We start from the raw sequence: 23,668 nt of genomic DNA on the forward strand, positions 1-23,668 counted from the left end.
GCGAATGCGCTTTTGCACTTGAATAACATTTGCGATGTATTTAACAACGCTGATAAAAATAAAAAAACTTGCTTATATTGGTTAACACAAGCACTTTAAGGATTTGAGACCTATTCCACAACGTTGATTTAAAAATATAAGTGCTTAGATCGGTTAACACTCACATTAAGGATGAATGGGTTGAGAGCATTTGTGTGTGAGGCTTAGGGCGTTTTTACACCTAGTTTGTTTGAGCACTCCAAGCACACTCAGAGCAGTATAACGTGTATTTGTGAACAACCCAAGTGGTCTCAGACCCCACTAAAAGGGCCCAAAAGCAAACCCTACTCAGACCACCTCAGGAGGTGGTGTGAGTACGGTTCGTTTGTGGGTCCTTTTGTGGTTTGATTGATTTGTGCGATGTGAAAGCGAAGAGGTACCAGTCAGCTTTGCATTTTATGACACAAGTACCTCATGGCTTGCCATACATATCTGAATTACATACTGTATATTCCAGTCACAATTTACTGTCCACATATGTGAATTTTAAGCGAATATAGATGTACCATGATTACCATGACATGTTTCTGTGTTTCACATTCCGTTCTTGTTGTATTATATGAGCACCTAAAATGAACAGACCGGCCGCATTCAGAGCAGAGCAGCGCGTTAAGATGAACCGCTTTAAAGTGCTCTGATGAGCGTACCATCTACGGAGGTTCGCACCAAACTCTAACGAAAATACAAGCAAGGATTTTTATAGTTTCACTTTAATTTTATTTGCGCAATTGCAAATGTTCTTGGCTCATACACACAATGTAAATGACACGCAGGAGGAGAGGCTTGCTTGCTCCATTACTCTCGAGATGATAGATAAAGAAACATATTTTCAAATGCACAAAGAATTTCAAATGTTTTCCTTCATACTAAATAAGGGCTTGTAAGTTTTATCGGAGAGCCTTAACATAACGTGAAAGAGTGAAGAATTTATACATTATTACTATTGCATAATGTAATATCATTGGCAGTGTTGTCTGGGTTTCATAAATGATATAACATATGAAATATTACTTTTTATGTAATTGTATCCCTGTGCAATAATTTTTAATGAAAAATGCAATATATTTTAAAGCCTTAAAAGTAATCATATAGCCCCAAATTAAACATCAATAAATTACTACTTAAGGTGTAGGCCTATCTGTAATAAGCATACGTGAACCTTAAGAAGTATGACCATTTGTATGACAATAGCTTATCATAATAATCTGAATTATTTATGAAAAATTATTGTCAGCCAAATTTCATAATCGTAACAGCCCTAGCTGCAGTGGGGTCTGAGTTCTTAAGGAGCTGTGGTGTGAACAGCAAGGGGTCTGAGACCATATTAATGTGAAGAGGACCAAAAAAGAAACTGGGTCCTCTTTTAAGTCCACTTACATTGTGAACACCAAAAGCACTGAGGTCAGAAAAAGACTCTTTACATGCTATATTTTGCTGTAGACATACAAATTGCAGAACCAAACTTCTATTTTTATTGCAAGTGTAATATAACAAAGTATTGCAATAATTTGAATAAAGACCGAGAGCCAGGGTATTCTTTTATATTCTTTTAATACTATGCATCATACTTTATAATATACCTGCTATTGTACATTATTCCACGTGCAATTATATCACTGTACCTTGTGTTGTATTATCCAGGCATTATAAAAAGAAAAGTTGGCTTCAGGTGTCCGTTTGTGATATACTCGTGGCAAAATACATGTGCAAATAAATATCCAACAGCGCTCTTTACCATCTCACTCGCATAAAAAACAGATTATTGCTGCCTTCAAGTGGACCTGGGAAGCTCGTACCTCTGAGTTGGGAATTCGATACAATGACATGTCACACATTCAAGTGGGAAACAAAATACGGAAGAAGCCAAACTTAAACAAATACACAATGAATGACGGCAAATGCTCTTTTTCTGTTGTACTTGTGAATAAATATATGTGAATACACTTGCATTACTTGTTCATGACATATATGATTAATAATTAATTAATTAATTAATTATTAATTAATTTGCCTAAAACAAACTGCAAAATGTGAGTCATTAGTTGACCGTCATGCATAAATTAATATTAAAATAAAGTACAGAAATTGAAATGTTTTTGCAAAATCATTCGTTTCCATCATCTTTCCTGTTGACACGCCCCTTCCAACATCCCATCTCGGCAACTCGTGTATCATCCAGAATTCCGAGTTTCCCACTTGTAAGTACGACTTGATCGTTCATGTGCTCGGAACTCGTAATTACGATATTTCCAACTCATAATGAACATAATGAAACAGTTATGCCAAATTAGGTAAATACATGCTTTAACAGCATTCATTATATTACTCTCTAACAGCTGAAGGTGCGGACATAAGACTGGTATAACAATAGCACTGCCTACTGTACAGGAATGAAATAGTTTTTAGTTCAGTTTTTTACGGACTCTGGCCATAGACCATTTCTCAGAGTTTCGTCTCGCAAAATTGTCACAAATTTGGTGAAAACAGGCATTAAGGCCTGGAAGTCTCATGAATAATTATGAGACCGATGACGTGATGATGCACTGTAGTGTATGGAAACATCACATCCTGATGTTGACTCGATGTTGATTTTAAATCTGGAAGATGAAAATAAACCCTAAATTAACCATGTTCCTCTTAAAATGAAAACTAACAGTCGCCATGGCCCTGAAGCAGCAAAGCATCCCCACACCATCACACTACCACCACCATGCTTGACCGTAGGTATGATGTTCTTTTTGTGGAATTCTGTGTTCGATTTATGCCAGATGTAACGGGACCCCGTCTTCCAAACAGTTCCACTTTTGATTCATCAGTCCACAGAATATTCTCCCAAAAGGTTTGAAGATCATCAAGTGTGTTTTGGCAAAATTCAGATGAGCCTTAATGTAATTCTGGGTTAGCAGTGGTTTTCGCTCACCACTCTTCCATGGATGGCATTTTTGGCCAGTGTCTTTCTGATTGTGGAGTCATGAACAGTGACCTTTATTGATGCGAGAGAGGCCTGCAGATCCTTGGATGTTGTCCTTGGCTTTTTTTTTGTGACTTCCTGGATGAGTCGATGCTGTGCTCTTAGAGGAATTTTGGAAGGTCTGCCACTTCTGGGAAGGTACACTACTGTGCCAAGTTTTCTCCATTTGCAGATAATAGCTCTCACTGTGGTTCTTTGGAGTCCCAGTGCCTTTGAAATAGCCTTGTAATCCTTCCCAGACTGATGTATTTAAATCACCTTTTTCCTCATAATTTCTGGAATTTCTTTCGACCTTGGCATAGTGTGTTACTGGGTGAGACCCTTTAGCCAACTTCATGCTGCTGAAAATGTTCTATTTAGGTTTTGATTTGATTAAAAATGGCTGGTAGTAAACAGGCCTGGGTGTGTCTATTCCAGCTGAACCCCATTATGAATGCAGTTTCATAGATTTGGGGTTTTAATAACTAAGGGTGCAAATACTTTTTCACACAGGCCCAGCTGGTATTGGATAACATTTTTTGTTTCAATAAATAACATTATCATTTAAAAACAGTATTTTGTGTTTACTCAGATAGCTTTGGTTTTATGTTAGCTTTTGTTTGAATTTTTGAAACAGTTTAGAGATAAACACAAAAACAGAAGTAATCAGTATGGGGGCAAATACTTTTTCACAGCACTGTATTTTATACTGATATTCACACTTTTATAATTCAGTGAGTTATCAGGTCTTCAGTTCTTAGTAAGCAAATTAGTGAACTAAAATTAAAGGAATAATTCAACCAAAAATGAAAATTCTCTCAAAGTGAATGGCTTCTAGACTTTGATTTAACTACTGGAGTCGTATGGATTACTTTTATGCTGTCTTTATGTGCTTTTGGAGCTTCAAAATTGTAGTACCCATTCACTTGTATTGTGAGGACCAACAGAGCTAAGATCCTATTCTGTTCTATTCTTCAAAAAATCTTTGTTTGTGTTCAGCAGAAGAAAGTCACACATCTGGGATGACATGAGGGTGAGTAAATGATGAGAGATTTTTCATTTTTAGGTGAACTATACCTTTAAGTATAAAAATATGATTGGTATCGGTCCTAAAATATAAAAACTGGTTGAGCTCTATTTATGGAGCACACACAGGCGCAGGGCTCCAAAAAACAGTCTTTGTCTTGCCAGCAGTAACCTTCATCTGTATACTTATTTTGAAAAGTTACTGTTACTTTTTCCATTCTTGTTTTCCACTCAGTCTTGCATGTTTTTGATTAGTTAGTTGAGTTCTTGTTGTCATGTGTTATCTCTGCATCTCTTCAAGGTGCCCCCTACTGCTGAGTACTGGTGGTCTCTAGTGGTTGTCTGTTTTATGATGTCATGTCCTGTTCTGGGGATGTGTTGGAGCCTGGTGTAGTACATCAAGCCTGATGGTTGTTGCATAAGACTCTTATGCACACAGGCACCCCCGCTCCCCCCGCGCCTTTTTACAACTGACAAACGGCAACGTCAGCAAAGCCCCCTGCTCTTAGCTCTACAGTACTGCTACTGTTTATTTGTACATATACAAACTAGAGGTCTGCAACCCGACCCGGGCCCGATGGGACCCATGAACCCCATGGGTTTCGGTCTGGGTTTCGGTCAGTTTTTAAAGTAGGACTTAGGGTTTGGATTGGGTTCAGGTTTGTTATAAATGAAAAAATAATCAGGCTTTTCGCGCATATGCAAACGGACAAGTTAGGGGCCATTCACACTAAATGTGTTTTTGCATTTGTCTGTTCTGTTTTCCCATTGTTTAATATGCTGGACGAATGTCTTTGACATTTGCGCCGTGTCTCACTTTTTCTTCAGCGTCTCATGTTGGACCAGCATATTTTAAACACCATGTCAAGTTTAAAAAGAACTTCAATGTTGAGACACATGCGCTCATTTCCATTCTTTGCGCTGTGTCTAGATTGTTTTCAGCGCAGTTGTCACAAAGATTCAACATTCTAAACAAGTTCAGGCTGCATAGAGGGGACTGTTGCATTGTTTCATATTATTCCAGATTGTTCTGCACCAAGTGAAGTTTCAGCAAATAAATGGTAAGGCAATGCTTTTATTCCCATCTGCTCTAGTGTACTAAGGGTCTGCTCTGCCTTGTTAAAACTGTGTATAAAGGAAACATAAAGCTGTCACATAAAGGAAACATAGAAGTAATCCATACAACTCCAGTGGTTCAATCCATATCTTCAGAAGTGTTATAATAGGTGTGGGTGAGAAACAGCACAAAATGAAAGTCCTGTTTTACTCTAAATCTCCACTTTCATGTTTACATCTGAAATTCACATGTGGTGCCTATTTAGTTTCACTTTCACATCTGAAATTGAAAGTTAAAGTGGAGATTTAGAGTAAAAAAGGACTTAAATATTATGTTTCTCACCCACACCTATTAGATCGCATCTGAAGATATGGATTTAACCACTAAAATCATGGATTACTGTTATGTTTTTTTTAAGTGAATTTTTGGAGCCACAAAATTGATCACCATTCACATGCATTGTGAGGACCTACAGAGCTGAGATAGTTTTCTAAAAAAATCTTTGTTTGTGTTCAGCAGAAGAAAGAATGTCATTCACATCTGGGATGGCATGAGGATGTGTAAATGATAAGAGAATTTTCATTTTTGGGTGAACTATCCCTTTAAGTAGTGAAATCCAAAGCCAGTGTTTAGATTTACTTGTTTGGGGTTTTCATACAGTAAAAGGGTCATTTGCATACAAAATGGATAATCAAGGCTTTGATTACACCATTGCATGTTTGGCTGAAAAAAATGGCATTGAGTTTGAGTATAATAAGATTCTGTTCCCCTCGGACTTTGGTGTATTGTTTATATGGGAGGCGCTGGGATCATTTGTAAACAGTGATCTCCTTGATGCCAGGAGCTGATGTGCTTTTGCAAGTTTTATCTCTATTTCTCTCTTTCTTTCTCTCTCCTACTGGAGTCATCACTTCTGCCCTCCCAGCATGCTTGCTTTCTGTTCATCTCTCTCTCTTTCTCTGTTTCTCTTCTCGGATCATTATAGTATGGGCACACTCTACAGAGACATTTAGCCCTTGGCCACTTGCCCGCCTCCATGTGAGCCTCATTTGGTGTGTTTATCCTGTTTTCCATGCAGCCATTCAAGTGCTGTTTTCCTCTAAACTTGGGACCGCACCTCTGGTATTCAGAGCCACAAATGCGCACACCCACTGTACTTCTAATATTAAAGGAATAGTTCCATTTTAAGGTGCAGTATACCTTTATAAGTAAAACATATCTTTAAAAATCAGTAAGACAGAGGTGTGTGCATGTTTCTGTGTTTGGACACTCCTTGCAGTGCAGCCTATGCTCTGAAACCGGGTTGCTTTTGTGCATCCATTCAACGAGTTCCATTGTGAGCAGCAGTGCTAATTGCAGCCTGAATGGTCTCGGCTAAATGTTTTGTGACAGTTTGAAAGCATGAAAGAGGAGAGGTGCACACTAGAAAAGGAATCCCCCTTTTGTTTTGTTTTTCCTCCCTTCTAATGGGACAACAAAATGCTCTTGGCATTAACCTTCAGACTCCCATGCAACCTCTTTCCCCTCCCTCACTACAGATCGAGAGAGTCTGCTCTCTGAATCTGGAAGAGAGGTAGATATAAATAAAGCCACAGTGAGGGAACAGAGATAGGATCCTGCCGAATCCTTGTGGGACGAATGGGGCGGTCACTCGCTCACATACAGAGCTGCAGTTCCTTGGCAGCATTTCAAATATGAGCCTCAGAAGCCTTGCGAGCAGCAGACATATTGTAACAGGGATGGCCAGCGCTCTGCACCCAGCCTAGCGCTTTTCTCAGGATGGTCGGGCGACATCTGTCTTCAGGTACTTTTCCGCTTCTCTGCAACCCCACCCCCTCCGACATGCCACGATTCTCCGTACACTGATAACAGGCTTTTCCTTAGCTTTGCTTTTTGCTGTGCTGCTGTTTTCTCTGAAGTGTAGCATTCAAATAACTGTAAATGAAACGCAAATCCCTAAAGCATGATAGTGTGTGTTAGAGATTAATGCTGGGTAGAGGTTGGCTGTGCTCATCTGATAAGCTTTCTTCAGCGAGACACTGTGAGATGTTGAAGGCAGCTCTAAGCTTTTTTGGCTTCAGTTCAGATTTGATAAAATGGCGTCCTTTACTGCGCAGTGACTCTACAAAAGGACAGTGTTTGTGTCTGAATCACACTACTCTCTCTCTCTCTCATACACTCCTTTTATCTTACCTGTAGTTAAAAGTGTGTTTTGCATGGTTAGGGACAGAAAAGCCTGGTGTGCACAAGATCTGACAGTCTGAGACATGCCTGTGCATGCAAAGCCACACAAAAACAACAACAACAGAGTTGATCCAGTGCCAGGAAGCGGGGCAGCATTTGCCTACTAATTTACACAACAGGATCAAGGTATCCATATGTGGGCATTTGCACTGTTTTCAGTGTTTTTATCAATGTGTCAGATTTAGAATGAGCATATTTCTTGAAAGCAAAGTCTGCGGTTGTAATCTGTCAGGCCAGCAGAGGGAGATGGTTGTGGTTTGGGGAGCTAAGGCTTTTTGCGGTGACAGCAGTGGAAAATTATGGCTCTAGGCTAGCACATACATGTGAACCATGCAGTAACTGGTGCATTTATTTTCTTTTTAAAGTTAAGACCCAAGCTAGTAGCTACCTTTTTCTGAAGAAGAAAAAAATTAGTGCATTGCACAAGAAACTTTGTTTTTTATCAAGCTAACAAACAGTTCTTGCAAATTTTAATTGAAATTAATTTTGTTTCTTTAGTAATGCCATTTCATTTATGAAAATATATTTTGAGAACTTGCATTTGAAAACTTAAACTCTGCATTTCTAAAGTGATTTAATATTTTACTAACTGTTTTATGGCTTTTCAAAATCTATTATGCATTACTTCTAAATATATTAATATTAATTGAAACAATGTATGGATATACAGTAGAGTGAAAAAAGGTAATATTAAAGGTAAAAAATTGTTATTATCAGTGTGTCTTGGTATCCTGTCCCCCTATAATTGTTTTTATTATCTGAAAATTAACACACATTACAGGCATAGTATTTAAATAGTTTCTCTCTCTCTCTCTCTCTCTCTGTTTCTTTTTCTTTAATTCTTTATTTCCATAGAGCTGCCCCCACAGAGTGGCCTGGCAGCCCAGTATGAGAATATACCCTCCAATCGCAGTGCTTCTACAGCCTCTACTAACAGCTGCGGTGGCTGGGATCCATTGATTATTGACAAGAGTGATACTGAGGCGTGGCCTTCCATTTCATGCAAAGAAAGCTACGCCCCTGCAGGATGCCCCTTGGACACTGAAAGTACCAGTGACGTCAGCAGCACAAGCAGCATGAGCATGGCTACAGGAGCTGGCCAGCAAGGCCATTTCTCTGCCAATCACCCCAGCAAAGCCAATGCCAGCCACTCAGGAGGTCTGCTCTCTAGTCAGGGTGGGTCCAGTAGAGGCTGGGGCTCTGGCCCATCTCCTGCTAGTGGAGGAGAAGGGAAGAATGAAGTCCCCAGCACATCAATGGGAGCCAGGGGTTGGGGCTCCTCCAACTTTAACTTGAACTTAAACCCCAATGCCAACCCCTCTGCCTGGCCAGTTCTGGGACATGAAGGGACTGGCGTGGGTGGCGGCAGCTCTGGAGGAAACAACCCTCATCCTCCTAATCTCTGTAGCCCACCGGGCACTCTGTCCAGCCAGGGCTCTAGCAGCAGTGGCAGTATAGGTGGTGCCAATGGAAATTCTGCAGGTAATGGTGGCAGTGGCAATGGCAGCACCACATGGGGTAGCATTGTGCCCAGTGACTCCTCAGAGCCACACTCCACCCCATCCACGAATGTGTCTTTCAGCTCTGAACCTCAGAACCTTAACACTGATGGACCAAATCACGCTAAGCAGGAGTCCAGAGGCACTGGCCACAGTCTGCCCAACTGGGGGGCTGGCCCTGCAGGCATGGGCTCATCTGTTCAACCTCCAGGAGGAGCCTCCCAGGTCAATGGAGAGGAGGAACCTGTTTGGGGTAATGGAGATGCCAAGTCTGTTAGTGGCTCAAAAGACTCTGGTTGGGACTCAGGGAGCAGCTGGGGACAGGGAGGGGCTTCAGTCACAGCTGGCTGGGGACAAACTGCTTCAACTGGAGACTGGGGTAAGCATTCCAACAGTGAGGCCAAAGGATGGGATTCTTCAGGCTCTCCCACCCAAGAGCAGCAGCTCAATTCCTGGGTCCGTGGGGCCAATGCTCCAGCCAGTGAGGGAAGCAGTGACAGCATGGAATGCCATCCTCGCAGAAGGGACCGCTCATCAAGGGATGAGGCCCCCCAAATTCTGCCTGCCCAGGACATGGACCCCCGAGTTCTGTGCAACACGGGCTGGGGACAGACACCTGTGCGCCAGCACACAGCTTGGGAGACAGAAAAGGCTGCACGCTCCAACCACAAGAATGACATTGGAACTGAAGCTTGGGGCTCGTCCTCAAATGCAGCCAATGCTGGACCAATGCCAACTTCTGGTATTGCCAACTTAAACTCTGGCCCTGCATCCAGACCTGACTCTGGGGGCAAGAATGATGGCCCCTGCCCCAGTACTGGACATGCACCAGGCTGGGGTACTTCTATACAGTCACCCCAGGCTGGCTCTGGTTGGTCAGATCCAACCAGCAACAAGAAACCTTCCAGTGGTCCTGGAAGCTGGGGCATTACCCCATCTGGAGGTCCAGGAGGCAACCTGCAGAAGTGTGGTCAAACTTGGGGTTCTGAGGAGAAATCTCCTACCTGGGAAGACAGTCATTCTAAGGCCAAACCACAGGGTTGGGCTGAGGTGCCCAAACCATCTCATGGATGGGGAAATGGACCTGATGGAGAAAGTGGGTCTGGAGGAGAATGGGGTGAACCTGGAGATGGGAAGAAAAATGTCCCATCAAGCTCTTCCTGGGAGGGAGAAGGACCAGGCTGGAATGAGGGCTCCAGAGGATGGAGAAAGCCTGCCCCGGCAGTAGGAGGAAATTGGGGAGATGCACAACGCCCCAGTGTGCCACCACAAGGATGGAATAACAAGCCTCAGGAGAGCACCAGTGGCAATAGTGGCAGTGCGAGCATGGGTTCTTGGGGAGGTCCTAGCTCTGTGAAGCAGAGTGGCTCTGGATGGGGTGGAGGAAATGGTGGAGGTGTTAAACCTGACCACACTGGAGAGCCCACTGGATGGGAGGAGCCCTCTCCACCCTCCATCCAACGAAAGATGGAGATCGATGACGGTACCTCAGCTTGGGGTGACCCAAGCAATTACAAAAAGACAGTCAATCTCTGGGACAAGAATAACCCTGGGATGCAAGGCAAACCAGGCCCTGGCAATGCCAACAATGTACCCAACAACCATCATCATCACCCCCACCATAATCAGCCTCCCATGCAGAACCACAACCACGGAGGGCCAAACTCAAACAATAACCACATTTCTCCGGATAACGCTGGCCCACATCTAACAGGGCCGACTCACACTAGAACAGCCCCCATTAATCCAGGTAAGAAAACTACAGGCTATGTTATTCAACAAAACAGACTTTCATTTACTGTCATTGGCCTTTTAATGAGCTTAAAGGGATAGTTCACCCAAAAATGAAAATTCTCTCATCATTAACTCACCCTCATGCCATCCCAGATATGTATGATATTCTTTCAAACAGATTTTTAGAAGAATATCTCAGCTCTGTAGGTCCAAACAAAACAAGTGAATGGTGATCAGCACTTCAAAGCTCCAAAAAGCACAGACAGTCATGATAAAAGTAGTCCATACAACTCCAGTGGTTAAATTAGAAGAATCAGAATCATTAATATCTTCTAAAGCGATATGATTGATTTGGGTAAGAAACAGATCTATATTTAAGTCCTTTTCACTGTAATTATTTACTTCTGGTTGCTCTCCAATGCGCAGTTATGAGAGAACCGGGTTCACACAGCCTCTCTTGTGATGTCAGTGTCAAGATTATAAGTTCATAAAGAACAGAACTAAAGGGAAATTTTTACATGGGTCAGTCAACTTCAGAATACTGTTTATATGCTGTCTATGAGAGTAGCTCAACACAGTGTTAAAGCCAGAAGGAAGTTTGTAATTAGAGTTGGGCCACCATCTGTTCAGAGAATTACTGGGCCTCAGCAGGATACTTGGAACAGACCAACCTAGCGCCCTCTGCTGTCTGTGTGTAGCTTTGCTCTCCCTCTGCCAAAGCTGTATTTTTAACATGGCATCCTCAGATGTCCCTTGTTCCAAGAATTAAACAGACATTTAATATTGCTACATATTATTCCATATTAGGACACAGAATACTATAAGATAACATAGGTAATTTATTTTTTCTGCACTTGTCCTGAGATTTGCAGTATTTCTCTGCAGGATGGGGGGAGATGACAAATGTCCATTCAAAACCTGAGCCCTCATGGGGGGAGCCAGCTGCAGCAAGTGTGGACAATGGCACTTCAGCATGGGGAAAACCCCCAGGTGGATGTGGAGGATGGGGTGATAATGGTCCTGAGGTCTATGGTCGAGGCAACGGTCCCCCTGGATCTGCTCCCTGCAAAACTGGTTCGTTTTAGGAATTCCATTTTTATGGCTCATTTCTTTTATTACTTTAAACATCTTCTATAAATGATTTATAAAATGTGCATAGATTTCTTATAAACCTTATACAACTAGTTAAATTTGTATAAATAGTATATAAAAACTAGTTATATAAACAGTTCTGATAAAATTCTGATAAAACTAGTGCTTGTATCTTCCTACTGTGTATTGTTGTTGTTATTATTTATTGAAATCAACTCTCTAGAGATATATTTCTCTCTACTTCCATATTACAGAAAAAATACTGCTTTTATATTACTTTACATAGCTTTAGCAAATGAAGTTATCCTTGTCATAACTGCATACAGTGAATACATATATTTACTTTTGGCATAGTATACCTGATAATTATACAAACAATGGTCAACTTTGGTGTACTGGTAGATATTCATGAAAATACCATGTGCTTTCATTGCCTGAAATATGAAGATATACATACAGTATATAGATATATGCAAGTTGTCTGAAGCTGAATACAGTTACTTCCATGTACAATTAAAATATGTAAGATTTTGCTAAGACTGAATCATTACTTGTAAGAAAGGTTATGTTTTTATTGCCAGCTTTAAAAAAAATTATTTTATTTTCTGTGCAAGCTGTACATTATTGTTTAATTCACACAAAATGAAAAAAATCTAAATTTTGCCTCCTGTGGGTGTCCTTTTTCTCCCCTGCTTCAATATTGGTACCATTGGCAATATAATATTGGTAGTACTGGTATCTGTATCTGTAAAAAAAAAAAAAAAGAAAAAAAAAGAAAAAAAGATATTGGTCAGGTGCCAGTTATCAGACTCTTAGCTTTGAAATGTGAAACAACAGGGCCCCTGTTGTTGAAAAGAATGCACTGCATGATTGCACATATTTTGTTGCTGTAATGGTAATGATTTAGTTTCAATTGCAAATATAAATCTGTACCTCTAGTATGGAATTTTTTTCTTCCTCCAGTCCCCAAATCTATGCAAGATGGCTGGGGAGGTGGTGAGGACATGAGCCTGTCTGCAGGGCAGTGGGAGCAGGATGAGGGGGACATGTGGAACAGCACTGCATCTCAGGAGAGCAACAACTCATGCAACTCCTGGGGCAACCCACCCAAGAAGGGCCCACCAAAGGTTAAAAAAAAGCTACGGATGGAAGGAAGCTTCATTTAGATGTCAGTCACATTGCTTGCAAAACATAATCAGCTGATCTATCTGTGTTTTTCTCTGTAGGGAAAAGTCCCAAACAAACAGGATGATACATGGATTATGAATCGTCTGATCAAGCAGCTGACTGACATGGGCTTCCCTGTGAGTATTGCTTTTCACTCAGAAATTTTACACTTATGCACAATATGGCTGTAAATGCCCAGTTGCAAATGTAGAGTATGTTCTACATATTCATCTGATTGGATTAATCAAATTATTCTTTTTTATACAGTACATATTAACCTCCTGAGACCCCCACGTGACTCCTGTGTTCATTTTCCAGTTCCCTTTTTGATTTGTAACAAGTAGCACTTAATAAACAAGCAAAAAAAAGAAAAAGAAAATTATGTCCACATATGTGGACAGCGGGACTAAGTTGTGAAACTGTAAGTAATACCAAGCTATAGAAAGTTTTTCAACAAATTGTTTATTATGTGTCCAGGAGTGTTGGTTATTCATGTTTTTGAATAACTAATAAAGACATTACAGCTGATTTTCCATAAAGCTGAATTAATAATTCTTATTAAAATGATTGGCCAGCATTATCAAATCACTGCCAACCATGTTAAAATAAAATTTTGCACAATAAAATTCTGAATCTATGTACTGATTATCATTGTCCCATGTCTGCAAAACATGTTGAGCAGTCCAGACATCATCTGCAGCCTGAAACTGAACTTTTGGTTGGATTTTAGGAGTGAATGCTCTTAGCTGCATAGAAAGCTATAGGATGCCTCCTTGCTCCCTATTTAGTGAATGACTTAACCTCCAGTGTGCTGTCTGTCTGCACTGATCTCAGAGCATTTAGAAATGCATTTTATTTTCATCCTAACTCCATATAAAGCTTTTCCATGAATACATTTATTCTCAATGTGAAAATGCATAGTAAATGTATAGGAATGCATTTACTAATTTTAATGAATAGAACCGTATTGTACAGTGTTAACAAAATAAAACAATAAAAAAAATAATATTAAAATGAAGCAAATTGACCCACAGATGTGTAAATGTCAGCCAGGGGCACTTAGGGGCAAGTGGGGCTAAGCCCTGCCAGAGGTGGCGCTGTTGTGCAAATTGCATGGTATTATCATACATTTATTTTAAGAAATAATATATTTTCCGCAACCTAAACGTGTTTTATAGCAATTATACTAGAAAAAAGTATATATTCTTTTGAGAAATTCTATTATTATTAAGGTATGCTCCATAAAAGCCATTTAATCGTTCTCATTTGCTATGCGTGGGGCTAGCCCTTCATCCTCAATGTTAATCAACAGAGATCTGGAGAACGTCATGCACATGTGCAGTGAGCGTTCAATGATGGCCTAAGGGGCATGTTTGCCTTTGCCCCTGAGCCAATCAAAATCTTTGATCATATTTATGTCAAGCTGTTGACATGAGCATCGGAAGTTACCGGGTGCAGAGTAGACCTGTGTAGTGAACATCATTGGTAAGTTTTAAAAGCAAATATTTTCTAATGTGCTGCTGGTTGGATTAGTTAAAGTGCACCGTTCATCATTTCAATGAACTGTATGTCACTGCGTTGAGGTGTTGTGTTGTTGATGTATTGGTTTGTTTTAGATTACAATGACTGATAAGTATTGGAAGTCTGTAGTCATTTTGATTAGTTTTGTTATGCTGTTATTTAGAGTTAGTGAGATAATATGCACACCCTTTGACGATTTGCCTATTTGTGGTTTACTTTCGCGGTCACTTGAGCTTTTTGACGTGGATATGCACGTCTTAGTGGTGTTTTGTGCTGAGATTAAATCATTAGGGATGTTTGTGTGGCATCATGTTGAGAGGTTGTGCTAGAAAAATGTATTTATTTGTCACACTAGAGACGCTACTTTTTTACAACCAAACAGATTGCAATCCAAAAACATAAATAGGTTTCTTACCAGAGGCACTTTGCTGGCGCTGCACCCATAGCATCGCTTCATGGAAATCAGCGTCACGCTGTTGTGTCACGTGACGCGGTGCGCCAGAAGTTTAACCCTTAAATGACAGTGTAGAGTCTTACTGCAAGTGGATATTACTATGTTTGCTGTCTACTGTGTGTGGGTGTATGCAGGGTTCTTATAGTTTTTAATTGTATTTATTTATTTTCAATTTGTCCTTTCAATTAATTTTGTTTTTGATAGTTTTCACATGTTAGTCTTAGTTTATTTTAGTTTTAATTGTTTCAGAGTTTTTAAATTTCAGTTTGTTTATTTTTTCAGTATAATACGTTTTTATTTTAATTTTAGTATTTTAGAGACTAAGTTAGTATGTTAATTAATAATAATTTAAGTATGTTTTACACCAGTAAATTTCTCAGGGCCATCTAGTTTTATCGCTTTCTAATGGCATTTTCATGTTTGATGGTGGGTTGTAAAGGTTTAAGATTTTTAAGTATACTGTGTATCTAAAACTAATATAAATTTGGCAGCATTTTTATTTTATTATAGTTAGTTTTTGAGTCATAAAAATGTATTTAGTGTAGTTTCACTTTTTCAATGATAGTTTTTATTTTTATTTATATTTCAGTTAATGAGAATGTTTTAACTTAGATGAATAACTTTTCATTTTCATTAATGACAATAACATGTTTGTGTTTATGTTTGCTTTTGCAGAGAGACCCTGCGGAAGAGGCTCTCAAAAGCAACAACATGAGCTTGGATCAGGCCATGAGTAGGTGTCACACCTGCAAAAAAAAAAAAAAATAATAATTTCAGAGTTCCTTTGCCTGAAGATTGTATGTTTTCAAAAATGTATTGTGTCGTAGGCGCCCTGTTGGAAAAGAAGACCGAGCTAGATAAACGGGGGATGGGAATCTCTGACTATAACAACGGCCTAGTCAATAAACCAATGGGCTGCAGGCCTTCAGTCATCTCCAAAGAATCCTCCTCAGATCGTCCCCCCTTCATGGACAAGGTACCTGCTTCTCACAATTAAAGATCAGCTCATTCTGGTCATTGCATCTAGAAGACTTCACATTTTGATGGATTTTGTTTGTCTTAGTTTTTTTTGTCCTTTCCTCCTTAGGATGCTGGGCTAGCAGATGATGCCCAAACCTCACAGTTTATGCCTTCTCCGAGCCTGAAGCTCCCAGTGGGTAGTGCTGCACTCCCTGGCCAGAGCCTTGGAGTTGCCATGCAAAACTTGAACAACAGACAGGTAGGTCTATGTGAATCAATATTATTTACTGAAATAGAAGACAGAGTTCACATGATGTAAACAAATATTTAGGACAGGGTTAATAATCATTAAGAGTTTGGCTTAAACTGCATACTAATTTTATGATTCTCTTCCTTTTGACCTAAAGACTTACGCTTAAATATTTGAAATTGGTCTTGTATACATACATAAAAAGTGTACAATTATTTTGAAATCGATGAGTTGGGTAGAGAATGAAAATCAGTCAACTACTGCCTAGAATACATGCCATATATTCTCCTTCTGTTTACAATACTGTTTAAAAAGCATTCCAAACACCTCTTGAAGTTGGTTAAGGGAGTACCCAAAGTGTTCAGACCTGTAATGTAGGCAAGGGGTGGCTACTTTCAAGAAGCTAAAATTAAGATAGTTTAGATTTTTGGTGTCTACATAATTACCAGAAGTGCATATTTGTTATTTTATAGTTTATATGACTAGTACTATTTTAAAATGTGGAAAATAGTAATAATGGATAAATGAGTAGGTGTTTCCAAACTTTTGACTGGCAGAGTATACTAGCTATTGCACCCTGCTGGCTGTATCGGCCATTTTTCGATCATCACTAATTTCCTTCAAAACTGACGAAAGCCTGACCGATTGTTTTTCTCATGTCCTCAAAGTCAGATTTAGAATGAGATTGTTGTGTATGTATAGATGCAGAGTGGAGTGTTTGGTAGTAGCGGAGCAGCACAAGCCCGGGCCCTGCAGCAGCAGCCTCCTCCCCAGCCATCAGTGCCGCCTTTCAATTCGTCCCAGCCTAGTCTACGCGCTCAAGTGCCTCAGTTTCTCAGCCCTCAGGTGAGCCTGCACACACACACACACACACACACACACACACACACACACACACAAACCTAGTGGTTTAGCACCTTGCTGTGATTATTTGGTGACACATACTAAGTTTTTCACCACATGAGTATTATTTGGGAGTGTTGAAATGATCACCTGTTGATCTCATTTCATCATTTTGTTCACTGACAGGTTCAAGCACAGCTTTTACAGTTTGCAGCAAAAAACATTGGTCTCAACCCTGCACTTTTAACCTCACCAATAAACCCTCAGCATATGACCCTGTTGAACCAACTTTATCAGCTGCAACTGGTGAGTGCCAGTGCTTTGTCATCTTGTTAATGCTGCCATCGGGTAGTTGACATGAAATATATTTGGGAAGTTGCGATGATGCTGTGTACACTTGTGGCATCAAGAGGGTTGCTGCTGCTCCCTCTTCACTAACTGGCATTTCACAGCCAAAATGACCAATGATTGTTTGGATGGCTGGATTGCTATATTTAAAAAGTAGGCTTGTCTGCTTTGTGTTAATATTTTCACTGGACATTGTGTCCAACAGTGTTCGAATCTGTTAAACATTGGGATGTTTTAACAGTCAAAAGCTGTATACTGATGTGTAATGTTTTAATATATTTGTCACATCTCTTGATCATTTAAAATAATGATGCCAAAAAAGTGATTAAAAATTGTGAAAAACTGGTTATTCACAGGACGGAAGATATAAGATTTTCTTTAAACACGATTCAAGAATTTTAAACCTAAAATCTTGATATTCATCATTTTAAATAGTCATATTCCCAATTACAGAATATGTTTTGATTTGCCAACATATAGTCTTAAATTTCAATGTCTCGTCAGAAGTTTCGTTTCAATGTCTTAAAAGTCTCATTGTAATGTAAGCTTGTCTCAATGATTTTGCAGGCGTACCAGCGTTTACAAATTCAGCAGCAGATGTTGCAGGCACAGCGCAGTGTTTCTGGCCCCATCCGACAGCAAGAGCAGCAAGTGAGCAGTTCACTCCCACTTCACTTTTGAAGCGATAGTTCACCCAAAAATTTAAATTCTGCTATCATGTTAATCCACTTCCTCTTGCAGGTTGCACGCACAATCAATAACATGCAGCAACAGATCCAGCAGCACCAGCGGCAGCTGGCTCAGGCTTTGCTGTTGAAACAGCAGCAGCAGCTGCCCCCCTCTTACCCGGGCCTGCATCCCAGCGTGGGCAAATCATCTCTGGACACGTTTCCAGCACACCCCCAGGCCTCCAGCCTCTCCGTTTCTGACCTTCAGACCAAAGAGCCGCAGTCTTCTCCAAACTCCTTCTCCCCCTACCCTATGTGTGAGTACCAGCACTGTCTGTTATTGCTCTCTTCCTCAGCCTCGTCCTTTCTGTTTGGACCAGTGAAGGGGACTTCTCATTTCTTTATTTTAAATTCATAAAGCTGCCTTTGTCAGATGTTGACTCTTCCTGTATAAATGATATATTGCTGGGAAGACGGTTCCACTTTGATGAAGAAAATAATAGTGAGTCTTTGCACATACAGAGTACATGAGTGGAGTTGAGCAACAGCAATTTCCCCCTCTAACTCAAAGCATTCTGTAATCACTCCACTCAAACTCCCCTCCGGGTTTTCCATTTTCCTCTTCTCACTCACTTTGTAGCAAAATTGTCAGCCAGTTACTGATCAGCTGTAAAGCTCTTTCAATATGTTGTTATATCACAAACCCCTGGATATTAGATGTATTAAATTAAAGAATAAATATACAAATGTTTACACCATTTAGCCCATCTTGATATTTACATGTTATGTGTCTCTCTAGCTGGATTGAACCATAACATGAATGTAAACTGCATGGAGGTGGGTGGCATGTCCATGAAGGACTCTCCTCAGCCCCAGTCACGCCTGTCACAGTGGACACACCCTAACTCCATGGAGAACCTCTCTGGCAACTCCTCTCCAATGGAGCCCAACTTCAGCAAGCACGGTGTGAACTGGGGGAGGCATCACTATTATGGTTATCAGTAAACATTGTGACATAATGCTCAATATGCTTCTTGAGAGCAGCAGATGGTATGAAACTGATAATATCCATAAAACCATCTGCATTTAACAGGTGCCATCTCTGCTGGTCCCAGTCTGGGTCCCCCAAGCAAGCCCCCACTGGATGACTCCTACAGTCCTTACAATCTGATTTCCAGCTCTGAGTCTCCTGCCAGCCCTCTGGCACATCATGATAGCTGGGGCCAGGGCAAAAGCACCAATGACAAAATCTCCAACGGGACCAATGTCAACTGGCCTCCAGGTGATTGACGAGAGACTTGACTTAACTATTTGAATAAAAAATAGGATTAAATTGAATTACACTTATTTAATTAGAATTTAATTACATATACAATTCAAGACCCCATGTAATCACTTGACGATCTCAGTTTTCTCTCCTGTGTTGATGTACAGTATTTTTTTTTTTAAGCAGGAAGTGTGAGCGAGACATATGGAAGACATTGTTTCTTTTCATTTTAGTCACCTCACAACTGTGAACAATCATTTGCTACTTGCCAGTTGGTTGCAGATGGTTTTGGTTTTAGACATAGGGACATGCTCATTCTAGAGAGTATTTTATTAAACACTGGAATCTGTGTAGTCTAACATCTGTTAGTACATCATAACATCATAGAGTCATCAGTATTTTTGGTACATTTTCCTGGAGGAGAAAGACTACATTTTAAATGCGTACATCTGTAGGTTCATTTTGTCTGCTTTTAGGAGTGCATTAGCCAATAGATGGCTTCAAAGCTTATAGAAATAGACAAAAATCCACAAAACTCTTAATTTTGAAATTTCTGAAATCAATAAAACTTGTATTAGAAAAAAAAAAACACGAATCTTACTTGATCTGGTTCTTATGAAATCCCTCAGAGTTCTGTCCAGGTGTGCCCTGGAAAGGACTGCAGAATATCGACCCTGAGACTGACCCCAACATGACCCCAGGCAGTGTTCCCAGTGGGCCCACCATAAATACCAACATTCAGGATGTTAACCGCTATCTGAGAGACAGGAGCGGAGGTAAGAGGACTCACTTTTCCCTCATTGAAAAGAACTCGCACAACTTCCTGTCTGATGGCACTGGAAGCAAAAAGCTTAAAGGTCCCAGCATACTTAATATGAAATCGAAGAAAGGAATATTCCTTGTTCAATACAAGTTAAGCTCAATTGACAGCATTTGTGGCATAATGTTCATTACCACAAAAATTAATTTAGACTCGATCCTCCTGAGGTTACAGTGAGGCACTTACAATGGAAGTGAATTTGGCCAATTTTTTGGAGGATTTAAAGGCAGAAATGTTAAGCTTATGATAAAACACTTACATGAATTCTTCTGTTAAAACTCATGTATTATTTGAGCTGTAAAGTTAAATGGACATTTTTACAGTCGTTTTAGGGTTTGTTGACATTGCATCAATTACACAAAACTTTACACAGAAAAGGTTAGTAAATGATTTCATCACACTAAAATCATGTACACTATATGGCCAAAGGTTTGTGGACACCATATGTGCTTGATGAACATTTGATTTCAAAACCTTAGGCATCAATTTCCCCCTTTGCTGTAATAACAGCTTCCACTCTTTTGGGAAGGCTTTCCACTATACTGTATGTAGTAACATGGCTGCAGGGATTTGCTCTCATTCAGACACAAGGCTATCAGTGAGGTCAGGAACTGATGTTGGTCGATGGGGCCTGACTTACAGTTGCTGTTCCAGTTCACCCCAAAAGTGATCAGTGGGGTTCAGGTCTGGGCTTAGTGCAGGCCAGTCAATTTCTTCCACGCCAGACACGGTAAACCATTTCTTTATGGACCTCACTTTGTTCACAGGGGCATTGTCATGCTGAAACAGAAAGGGGCTATCCCCAAACAGTTGCCACAAATTTGGAAGCACACAAAGCCCAAGCCATTACATAAAGAAACATTAAGATTTTTCTTTACTGGATTTAATGGAGTAACCAAATTCGTTAATTAAAGGGGGTCCACAAACTTTTGGCCATATAGTGTATATATTCATATTGTTTAGTTCTTGTGGCTATACTTTTAAAAATGTATTTTAACATTCAAAAATAGGCTCCCATTCACTTCCATTGTAAGTGCCTCACTGTAACCCAGATTTAAGCTTTTTTTAAAGAAATGGAGGGGCAAGTCCAAATTAGTTTTTGTGGTAATCAACATTATGCTACAAAAGCTGTCAATTAAGCTGAACTTGTATTGAATCCGAAATATTCCTTAAAGTGCTTATTCACTCTATTGTATGACATGCTGTGGCACTTGTGTGCCTCCTGTGTAGTAGTATCAGTGTCATCTTAAGTTTTTGTCATTATAAATTATGCTGGCGTACAGCATGTTAGCACATTGGTGCCATGAATGTAAACATTTTCGTGAGCATGCAAAGCGCAGCGCTACGTGCAATGACCGTGTGCAACATCTCATCCAATTTTCATGAGCGCACTAATTCTAATCTCAATTTTCGTGCCAGCGCAAAGCGCAGGTGGCCGTGGGTGTGAGTGTTTGTGCTATTGTGGGAGTATGCGCTCAAACTGTGGGTGTATTGTATGTTAATGAAGTGATGCAAAGCGCAAATTGCTATTTTCCTGAAAAATAGGTCATTGCGCTAAGATGTTTTGAAAACTACGTCTTAAAGGTGGAGTAAGTCATTTTATACACTTTTTGTCAAATTCCACGAATATCTCTTCACAGTCCACTAGCTGTCCGTTCTGTGTGTGCGCTGAAAAAAAAAATCAGGTGTTTGTACACAGCCCGGCTCTGTAAATAGGAAAATAAACAAACACTATTCCAGCGTGCATGAATTTGTGGAGTGGAGCTTCTGAAATAGCACTGAAGGGAGGGATGTGTTTGTTTGGCTGTTGAGTTCTAATATCAACAGTCTTTCTCAGGAATCGCTTACTCCACCTTTAACTCAGCACAAAGTTTAAGCTCAGTTCCTGCATTTGCAGTTTGTAGATTCCACCAGCAGGTGGTAATAAAGTTCATGTCCAAACTCTGAAAATATAGAGGAACAGTGAAATTATGTCCCTGACTTTCAGAGTTGTAGATTTGTGTAAAACTATCTATAGGTCATAATTTATTTTTCAAATAATTTTATTATTGTGGCGAGCGGGGCGGGGCAGAGCGACGACGGTGCAGAGCGAGGCCGGGATGGACACCTGGGGAGAATTATCTCACTCAGCTGTTGGTGATTGTGGTGTTGGGATAAAGCCTCAAAAAAAAAAAAAAAAGTCTCCGTGAAAGAGACACAGAGAGAGAGAGGGACGTAACGAAGCTGTGTGTGTGTGTGGTTGAGAGCAGCTGCTGAAAAGCAGAGCGACTGCTTGGTCAGTGAACTGAAATGCCACTAGGGCGTGTGATGCTGAAAAGCAATGTGTGAATGGGAAGACACTGAAAAGTGTGAAAATAAATGTTGTATGTTTGGATGTGCACCTGGCTCCCACTTCCTTCTTCACAAACGAGCAGAGGTCTGTTACAATTATGTTTAAATTTACAGCTGTATTTATGATTTAATTTGCAGTGGTATTTTTCCACCTGTTGTGGATCACTCATAGAGTGATTTTTAAGTCACTGCCAATAGGACCAGTGGAAGAAGTTGGAGAGAGTAAAATGTTTTTGAATTGGTATGATTTTTTGACCACTTCGTTATTTTGATTATATTTTAATTTCGTTTGAAGTGTAATTTAAATTTAGAAATAGTTTAGTTACATTTTTTCGTGTTTCAATAAATGAATTACATTTTTCAAAATCTATGTGAAGTGCTTGCTGATATCTTATCAGTAATTATTATAAATGATCATACATCTCTGTTAATACTAGCCATGATTTGTGTCAGTAGATGAAAATGATTAATAATACTTACATTCTCTATAATTTAACAGCGTACTACATCCAGATTCTGGCGAGAATCACATTTTCCATGCGTATAAAAGGAGCGTGTCACTGTCATAGGAATATGCCTGACATTCATCAAGGACACAGTTAATGCACAAAAGAACATAATTTTCAATTCTTCTAATTCATTGTATGCAGTTACTTTACACTACCAACTTCTTATGAATGTGCAGTCTTTGTTTATATCGCTGGTGCTTGAGGGAATGGACTATAAAATAGGATGCAGATGGAGGAATAACTGGAGAAAACCGTTTGATTCAGCCCATGTGCGCGTTGCGCGGGCGATTTCGCCAAATCCACTTGCGCCTAGAGTTGGCGCATGCATGCACGAAAATACCAAAACTTCATGGCCATGCCCACTGACTTAAAATAGGGCCCATTATCTATTTCATATATATTGCTTTAAATCATCATCAAGCAGTCAAAACAGCTTCTTTTACTGATCTCATGTGAGATCTACTCATAGAATGAGGCACGAAGTCCTTGATAACACATTATGTCACATTAGTTAAGGTTTTACATGTTGTCTTGCGCATCATCATATTTAAATGCTCCTTTAAACGCCTCAAACAGCGGTGTGGCTGGTGTCTGAATGTTTGCAAACAGTATACCGTTGCTCAGCTGTTTCGAAATTATTTTTGGCTCTGAGCATAGAGCGAAGAACAACTTTACTGTAATTATGCCGGGGCCTTAAATCAGAGCTTTTCCATTCCATTCCTGGAGGTCCAGAATTTAGCTTCAATCCTGCTATTGCACATCTGCCTGTAATTTTTAAATGATCCTAAAAACTGTGATTTGCTGATTCAGGTGTGTAGGATTGGATTGGAGCTAAACTTTGCAAGACGGTCATCCTACTGGATCAGAATTGGATAAATCCCAAATCACC

General features: G+C 40.1%; 1 protein-coding gene across 7 annotated transcripts in view; it reads left to right on the plus strand.

Moving 5' to 3' along the window:
- The window catches only part of LOC127450924 (trinucleotide repeat-containing gene 6C protein-like), a 91,545-nt gene that overhangs the window by 52,871 nt on the left and 15,006 nt on the right, over positions 1-23,668 (plus strand). For 6 of the 7 annotated variants that reach the window (XM_051715400.1, XM_051715399.1, XM_051715401.1 and 3 more), the window contains 14 exons: positions 8,172-10,565; positions 11,435-11,623; positions 12,605-12,768; positions 12,868-12,945; positions 15,459-15,516; positions 15,611-15,759; positions 15,871-16,002; positions 16,696-16,839; positions 17,023-17,142; positions 17,752-17,835; positions 17,926-18,169; positions 18,652-18,816; positions 18,946-19,134; positions 19,749-19,895. In XM_051715400.1, the coding sequence (XP_051571360.1) occupies positions 8,172-10,565; positions 11,435-11,623; positions 12,605-12,768; positions 12,868-12,945; positions 15,459-15,516; positions 15,611-15,759; positions 15,871-16,002; positions 16,696-16,839; positions 17,023-17,142; positions 17,752-17,835; positions 17,926-18,169; positions 18,652-18,816; positions 18,946-19,134; positions 19,749-19,895 (4,257 nt within the window). Of the gene's footprint in view, positions 1-5,964; positions 6,877-8,171; positions 10,566-11,434; positions 11,624-12,604; positions 12,769-12,867; positions 12,946-15,458; positions 15,517-15,610; positions 15,760-15,870; positions 16,003-16,695; positions 16,840-17,022; positions 17,143-17,751; positions 17,836-17,925; positions 18,170-18,651; positions 18,817-18,945; positions 19,135-19,748; positions 19,896-23,668 lie in introns of those variants that run through there. The other variant, XM_051715404.1, reaches the window with a different exon arrangement.

Source organism: Myxocyprinus asiaticus, chromosome 13 (assembly GCF_019703515.2).
Source record: "Myxocyprinus asiaticus isolate MX2 ecotype Aquarium Trade chromosome 13, UBuf_Myxa_2, whole genome shotgun sequence".
NCBI classification, from domain to species: Eukaryota; Metazoa; Chordata; class Actinopteri; order Cypriniformes; family Catostomidae; genus Myxocyprinus; species Myxocyprinus asiaticus.